Source organism: Dama dama, chromosome 17 (genome assembly GCF_033118175.1).
Source record: "Dama dama isolate Ldn47 chromosome 17, ASM3311817v1, whole genome shotgun sequence".
Classification (NCBI taxonomy): Eukaryota; Metazoa; Chordata; class Mammalia; order Artiodactyla; family Cervidae; genus Dama; species Dama dama.
The window spans coordinates 70,007,878-70,016,686 of NC_083697.1; the positions used below are offsets into that span (position 1 = coordinate 70,007,878).

The 8,809-nt window shown below is 44.0% G+C and overlaps 1 protein-coding gene across 1 annotated transcript in view; it reads right to left on the reverse strand.

The window, feature by feature from the left end:
* Positions 1-6,824, reverse strand: part of CORIN (corin, serine peptidase) — a 267,935-nt gene extending 261,111 nt beyond the window's left edge. The window contains exon 1 of the mRNA XM_061164691.1: positions 6,579-6,824. Within this exon, the coding sequence (XP_061020674.1) occupies positions 6,579-6,608 (30 nt within the window). The 5' untranslated portion in view covers positions 6,609-6,824. The remainder of the gene's footprint in view (positions 1-6,578) is intronic.
* Between the last annotated feature and the right edge of the window lie 1,985 nt (positions 6,825-8,809).

Sequence of the window (8,809 nt, forward strand, 5' to 3'; positions counted from 1 at the left end):
CACAGGGGACGCAGGAGTTGCCAGCACCCTGCAAGTGGGACCAGTCCTAAGATGCCCACGCTCAGATGGTCCAGTGATCACAGGCACCACTGGTGGCAGGGGAACTGAGCGTGAATCCGGGAGCTCGGAGGGACGGAGACTCAGGCGCGCGCGGTTGAGAGAGAAGGCTTATGTCTGGGACAGGCGATGCTGCGCGCTCCTTCCAGATGCGCAGAAAAGAAGCCTCGGCCCCCCAGGAGGCTGTTTGCAACGGCTCCTTCAGCAGCCTCCTCAGGAGCCCGGCGCCGCCGAATCCACTTGATGCGTGGAGGGCTCCTGGAGGGCTCCGTGCTGAAGAGGGGCAGTGGGCGTGGGGGTGGGGGTGCGTACCTGGGACGTGACGACGCCCCTGGCAAGGAGAGCGTGGTCTCTGGACCGACCTGGCTCGAGGGCTAAAGGAAATCCTATCCATGACCCTGCGCCCAAGGACTGATTATAGCGTGGGGCTGGGACAGCCGAAGCTCACCGACGGTGGGGGAAGGTGGAACCCAAGGGGAGGAGGGGGCGGGACAGGAAGGATTGACCCTGGATCCATCCGGACTCGGAGGTCATCCGACCTGTCTGGAGACAGGAACTTACCCGCTCCGGGGCCAGGGCTGGGCGGTAGCGCTCTTCCGGAGCCAGGGCAGGGGACTGTTTCGTGGAGAGCATGTCTCGCTTTTTCCTCCGTCCACTCTTGGTCGCTTTTCTCTCCTCGGTGTGCCCCTGGGAGAGGCACTACGAATGCCTTGCTCCTCGCTCAGGAAGAGACAAGTTGCACTTGAAGGGACAGGGGCCCCACATTTTGTCTGCTCGTCAGATCCTACCCGCGGACCACTCCCTCCCTTCCCTCGTGTCCCTAGGCCCCACCCATAAAAACCCTTGATGACAGATCCTCCGCAACCCCACCTCTTCTAGGCTGTTATTCAAATAAGTTATTCTTCAAGGGCTGGGGGGGAAGCCAAGTGGACTGCTGGTCCCCCACCCAAACCCTCCCCCACACTAACGACCCGCGACGGCAGCATGGAGGAGAGGGCGAAACCTGAGCGTCTGGGCTGGGGGAGACAGATTAACTGGGAGCAAAGGAGTTGCTTCTCATCTCTCCCAGATCTCTTCACATCCTAGACCAGTCTCTTGGCCCAAGCATAGCCAAGTAAAAATCAAAAAAACTGCAGCCACTGGCAATTAAGGGCCAAGTTTGTTATCTCAACAAAACTTTTGTACATTTTCTAGGGTAAGCATTGTTTGCTTTAGGCAAATGGAATCGAGATTCTATGTTTAGGGAAGAAACTGCTTTTGCAAGACTGCCTGAGACTTTGCTAAGGCTGCAGGGACCCGGGAGTAAAGCAGAGTCAGCTTCCAAACACCTGGTGGCAACTTCATGCCCAGGGCTTCCACAGGCTGAACCCTAGAGGCCAACAACTCTGTGCCTTTCTGTCACTCAGCAGCAGCCGCTCCCCATCAGGCAGCTTCCAGGAGAGCACCGCAGGTATTTACAATGATAAAGACTATCTATCACCTGAAGCCCAAGAGAGTTGTCCTAGGTTTGGCAGAAAAGTACTACATTGAGTTTTTCTTATCCAACCTCGGTCAAGATCTAATGAAAATTTCACAAATCACTCATGAGGTTATTGAATAAATGCATCTCTGGCATTCTGGAGGCAGCTATGAATAGTCAATGAAATAAGTACCAGGCACCTGTTCCCTCAATATTACAGCTGGAGAGAGGGATAACTTGTAGAATTGGGGGTGGGGGAATCAGTATTTTGCTTCCGAAGTGAAATGAGAAAGTAGAAAATGTAATAAGTGCATCATACAATAGTTGAAATAGGGAGAGAATCAAAGTAACTAGCCTAATTTTAAGTTTACACAGTTAGCAAGTACGGAGCTGGAATTCTGCAGAGGCGGTGTAATTTCAGGCCTATGTTCTAAAATATTCTCATCACACATCATCATTACCCCAGGAACACCAGCCTGAAATCAAGAGCCTAAACAATTTGTCCATGAGCAAACCCCCTCGTCTTTCATTGCCAGTCAACTCCGTCTATAAAATGAGGGTTGGATTCAATCTTCAATGTTTCTACAGGCATTCTGAAGCCAAGGATGGATTGTTTATTCACCCCTTTTCGCTTCCACTTTCTGCCCTCTTTCTCCACCTCTAGTGGAGGTGCTACAGAAACTGTGACATTCAAGTAGCTATGTCAGGGAATCTGAACTAGCTACTACTATATAGGACCATCCTTCAGAGAACCAAAGCTGAGTGCACTGATAGTGTAAAACAGCATTTTCTAAGTTTCCTTTTAGCAAGAAACCCCAACCAATTCTAGGTACCAGTGGCATCAGAGTAAATATCTGACGTAGTCTTTGCATGAAGGCAAACAGCTACTTTTATATGCTTTGTAACAAACTTCTTTGATATAAGGAATCATAACAAATGTTAGAAACCTCATAACATAGGTTATGTTATGAACCAACTTGAACCAACTTGAATTTGCAGAGAGCTTACAATAATATTTAATGACCTATGAATTATACCTTTTTAAAAAATTTGCCATGTTTGCTTTTCAACTTAAGAGTGAAAACCATCACCTAGTTTCTTATAATACTTTTCGTTTTACATAAAGAAATATTTGCGGCCTTTTGAAATTTTTATTGTCTAATATTTCAAACATATATCTATTTGGATGGCTTAAAAGAAAAAAAATCTTAATGGGATTTATAGGTAAATTAACTTAAAGGTAGTGAGTATACCTCTGGAAAGGGTGACCTTACAGATCAAATGTGGATCACATTGCATATCACAGACCAATCTTAGTGCTTAGTACTACAAATGAAGGCTGTTTGAGAACAGGAAAAAGACATCTCAGAGCAGCAGCCAGTGCTCCAGGATGAAAACAGCAAAGCAGCAGCTAAGACAGATATGTTGTCCCAAGACTTACCAGTTTACCTATTCATTCAACTAACACTCATTTAAGATTTGTTAGCTGCCAGATGAACAAAATAGAGTTCCTGTCCTTAGAGAACTTTCTGAAATAATAAATACATTAAACAAACATACACAAATGTAAAGAAACTATGGAAAAATATTTCCAAGTAAGCTAAGAATCTATTTTAGGGAGTTTAAGCTGAGATCTAAAGATACAAAGCCTTTAGAATAAAAAATATATGAAGAACACAGCAAGAAACAGGCAAATTGGACATTTACCTATTGCAGGGAGAGTTTACTTAAGAGGCAAAAACAACATATCCACATCTGGAGTAATATATTCCAGCACGATGAAACGTTCTGTATATGATACAAGTAACCCATGTAGACATTGTTTGCTGTATATACTATTTCTGGGGTATTAATCCCTTACTCTATAGAGTAGTCCCTGGGAAGAAGGTAGTAAGAACTGGCCCATAAAAAGTTTCAAGGGACTTTGTTTCTAGCACCCTCACACACCTGGTGCTAGTCTCCCCCACCCCCAGGGCTGCCCACATCCTGTCTAGTTTTCCTAAGAATGCTCCTTTATTCTTACTCAGCTGTGTCTTTGCAACCCAATAGGCAAGAATACTGGAGGTGACATTTCCTTCTCCAAAGGGATCTTCCTGACTCAGGAATCGAATCTGAATTCGTGCACGGCAGGCGGATTCTTTACTGCTGAGCCCCTGGGGAAACCCCTTCCTGAGGATACCCCCTCAATGACAATGACTACATGAGCAAAAACTGAGATGTCCCAGTTTACAATTCGTTTTTCTGATTTGTGAATCAATCTGTAAGAGAACTCACGACATTAAGTCACATTTCTCTATTATCATAGCTAAGAATTTCTAAGCACTGTATGCCAGGCACTTCACAAAGTGACATGTGTGTTTTTTCAGTTTTGAATTCTTGAAGCAAACCTATTTTCTCTGTTGTAAAATGAGAATGGCCCCACTGTATAAGCTGTCATGGGGGCTAAACAAACCCAAGAAGTGCTTTAAAGCAGTTACAGACATAGCTAATGGGAACCTGCTGTAGGGCACAGCAGACTCAGCCTGGTGCTCTGTGATGACCTGGATGGGCGGGATGGAACGGGACGGGGGAGAGCGGTCTGAGAAGAGGATGTATGTACACACGTGGCTGATTCATTTAACTGCACAGCAGAGACTAATGCAATATTGTAAAGCAATGATACTCCAATAAAAAAAGTTACAATAGTGTAGACACAGAATAGCTAACACTTATTGGACACTACTATTTCTCCTTGTTTCTGTTTTACAGATGAGGAGTAAATGAGGTCTAAGAGAAGTTAAGTAATTGCCCAAGACCTCACAACTAGAAAAGGATAGAACCAGAATTGGAGCCCAAGCAATCTGGAACTAGACTGACCTCTTAACCCCTACCTCCTGCAGTACAATTATTAAGATACTAATGAAAAATGCCCCAAAAGTTTAAAGCCCAGAATTACACTGTGAATTCACTCATTCATCCATCAAATGTCTACTGAGCACTGCAGTGAGTTGAATAGTGTCCCCCTCCCCCAACCCCCCACAAGATTAACGTCCATCTGGAACTAAATATATAACTTTCCTTATTTGGAAATAGGGTCTTTGCCAGTGTAATTGGGTAAAATGAGATTATACTGTAGTATGGGCCCTAACTACAGAGCGTGTTCTAAAGAGTCAGAAAAGGACACACACAGACAAGAAAGCCATGTGGAAATGGGGGTGAACACTGACGTATCTACAAACCAGGAAACGCCGAGGACTGATGCCCCAAGCTGGAAGCTGAGAGAGACGTGGAAGGCTTTCTTTCTCTGAGTCTCTGAGGATGGAGCCAACCTTGCTGACATCTGACCTCCTAAACTATGAGAGAATAAATTTCTGTTGCTTCAAGCCACTCTGTTTGTGATGATTTGTCACGGTAGCCCTAGAAAGCTAAAATCAGCATCTACTATGTGGTTAGGTATGGTTTCCCTCTCTAGAGTTACAGCAGTAAGCAACACCGCACCCCCGCCCTTGTGGAGTTTTCCTGCTCGTGAAGGAGACAGATAATAAAACAAATACAGAATGTAAGATAGGTACTGTGCAGAGTTACGGGGAAAAACACTGTGTGAAGATATACAACAGCCAGATGAGGGTAGTTAGGGATGTCTAGGAAATTTCTCCCTACAAATGTTTTAACTTAGATGAATCTAGACTGTGGAATTTCAGGCTATATTGGATCATTCTTCATAGTACCACTGAAATACATGCCTTTGCATTAATTGGAAAGAAAACTTAGCAAGAACAGCAGCTTGGCAAGCAACAGACCTAAACTTGCTCAACAGACCAAGATTCTGAAACACAGGAAAAGGATAGACACCCTTAAGAGAAAGCAGAGGGGTTTCCGGCTTCTCTCAACCCTCCCAAATTCACATCTCTTCTCAGAGGTAGTAACCAGTATTCTGCCCTTCCCTCCTCCTACCTCACAGGGAGACCCTAAGGTCCAAGGCTTCGGGAGATCTAAATCACTGTCACTCAATAGAGGCACCTTCCACAGACTCAAGAGACACAGATGCTTTTACATAAACTCTAGCTCCAGAGCTCAGACTTCTGTTTCACTTCCTAGCACCCAGGTATGGGCAAACCTAACAGCTGAAGGAGTCCTTGGGTCATCAGAAATAACGTGAAGAGTCAAAAATTCCTATAGGGCATCTTTAAACACTAACACAGATACTTACCTCTGTTTAGAAAGTTTAACATTCATAGCCATGAAGTTCAAGCAACAGACTTCTTAGCAAAAAGCAAATATTTTTGATGTTTTGCTTCAGTAAAGTTCATTTGGCAATTTAGCAAAGATTTTACCAACTTATTTGAGATTGAAAGTGAAAGTGAAGTTGCTCAGTCATATCTGACTCTTCACGACCTCATTGACTGTAGCCTGCCAGGCTCCTTCCTCTGTCCATGGGATTCTCCAGGCAAAAGTACAGGAGTGTGTTGCCATTTCCTTCTCCAGGGGATCTTCCCCACCCAGGGATTGAACCTGGGTCTCCCTCATTGCAGGCAGACTTTACAGTCTGAAGCACCAGGGAAGCCCTTATTTGAGATTATCTAAATTTAATTTAGATTTGAGGAGTGAAATTAACTGAAATACAAACACTAGGTGGTTGTTCAATCCCTAAGTGTTTAAACTGAAAAACTAAAAGATTTCAACATAAATATGCCACAAACTCCAAAAATTAAACTAATAAACTTTTATAATGGCACAAGTAAATAGGAAAATAAGGCCATCACATTCACATTTTTATCTGTGTCATTGTGAATGGCCATTTGGTAACTTTTCCATTCCTCCCGAATTGGCTTAGACTGAAGCAAAAAGGTCAACATGTACCACTTTAATAACTTCAGAACAAATTAGCGTTAAGCATTTGGACAAAATTTAATTTCATTTTGACCTTAAAGAATTTATTTTCTCCCCTTTCACTCACTGCACAGCAGTTTCGGCAGTGTCCTCAGGTCACTCCTTCAGGGCAACAGAAACCGTGGGAACTGCAGGCCTGCGTCCCTGAATACCAGCACAGCGGACCCTCCAGCCTGGCCTGCCTCCCACCTACCTTGCTCCCTGCTTTTACTCTCGTCTGCATAGTCTTTTCTCCACACAGCAGTCAGAAGACAGTTATCCTAAAAGAACAGTAACAAATTATTCAGTTCAGTTCAGTTCAGTCACTCAGTCGTGTCCGACCGTTTGCGACCCCATGAATCGCAGCATGCCAGGCCTCCCTGTCCATCACCATCTCCCGGAGTTTACTCAAACTCATGTCTGTTGAGTCGGTGATGCCATCCAACCATCTCATTCTCTATCGGCCTCTTCTCCCGCCTTCTATCTTTCCCAGAATCAGGGTCTTTTCAAATGAGTCAGCTCTTCGCATCAGGTGGCCCAAGTATTGGAATTTCAGCTTCAACATCAGTCTTTCCAATGACTACTCAGGGCTCATCTCCTTTAGGATGGACTAGTTGGATATCTCTGCAGTCCAAGAGACTTGCAAGTCTTCTCCAACACCACAGTTCAAAAGCATCAATGCTTTGGCGCTCAGCTTTCTTTAGAGTCCAACTCTCACGTCCATACATGACCACTGGAAAAACCATAGTTTTGACTAGATGGACCTTTGTTGGCAAAGTAACGTCTCTGCATTTGATCTCTGGTTCCTCTGTCTTTTCTAAAACCAGCTTGAATATCTCGAAGTTCACGGTTCATGTATTGCTGAAGCCTGGCTTGGAGGATTTTGAGCATTACTTCACTAGTGTCTGAGATGAGTGCAATTGTGCAGTAGTTTGAGCATTCTTTGGCATTGCCTTTCTTTGGGATTGGAATGGAAACTGACCATTTCCAGTCCTGTGGCCACTGCTGTTTTCCAAATTTGCTGGCACATGGAGTGCAGCACTTTCACAGCATCATCTTTTAGGATTTGAAATCCCTCAACTAGAATTCCATCACCTCCACTAGCTTTATTCGTAGTGATGCTTCCAAAGGCCCACTTGACTTCACATTCCAGAATGTCTGGCTCTAGGGGAGTGATCACACCATCATGATTATCTGAGTCGTGAAGATCTTTTTTGTACAGTTCTGTGTATTCTTGCCACCTCTTAATATCTTCTGCTTCTGTTAGGTCCATACCATTTCTGTCCTTTACTGAGCCCATCTTTGCATGAAATGTTCCCTTGGTATCTCTAATTTTCTTGAAGAGATCTCTATTCTTTCCCATACTATTGTTTTCTTCTATTTCTTTGCACTGATCACCGAGGAAGGCTTTCTTATCTCTCCTTGCTATTCTTTGGAACTCTGCATTCAAATCTTTCCTTTTCTCCTTTGGTTTTCGCTTCTCTTCTTTTCACAGCTATTTCTAAGGCCTCCTCAGGCAGTCATTTTGCTTTTTTGCATTTCTTTTTCTTGGGGATGGTCTTGATCCCTGCCTCCTGTACAATGTCATGAACCTCCGTCCGTAGTTCATCAGGCACTCTGTCTATCAGATCTAGTCCCTTAAATCTATTTCCCACTTCTACTGTACAATCATAAGGGATTTGATCTAGGTCATACCTGAATGGTCGAGTGGTTTTCCCTACTTTCTTCAATTTAAGTCTGAATTAACAAATAATTATTCCCCACTTAAAACCACCAATGGCTGCCCACTGCAACTAGAAATTAACTCCAATTCCACACCATGGTCTATCAACCATGCTACGAACTGGCCCTGGATCCTCTTTCCCAGTCACTCACTAAGCTCCAGACACACTGGCTCTTCCACCGATTCCTCGGCCAGGCCAAGCATCTCCCAACTTAATGACTTTCTCCTTGCTGCTTTCTCTCACTCACAGACTTTTCCCTCAGAACATCAAATGAAGGTCATTTAGGTCACAACTCAAATGTCCCCACCTCAGAGGGACTTTTTCAATTTAAGTAGTTGGTGCTTTAACACGCTCCCCATTCCCCCCATCACTTTCTGTAACATTTCTCTCATCTTTTAATACCGCTTACTGTACATGAAATCACGTTCATTTTATTGTGTATCTATTTCCTGCCTGCTTTCTTCCACTCTTTAGCAGGTCCCTGAAAGGACTGCCATTATTTCCAGTACCTAAAAAGTACCCATCACACAGTAAAGGCATCTGTTGATTGAATAAATGAATGCACAGTTGTGTAACTCTGGGTTAATTAAGCTCTGAGCTACTAGCCAAGAAAATAAAAAACAGCAAACTGTGTTATTCACTCAGTCTTCTGCTCACTAAATTCTTCTGCAAAACTTAAGAAAACTTAGCAAGAACAGAAACCCAACAAACAGACGTGTAC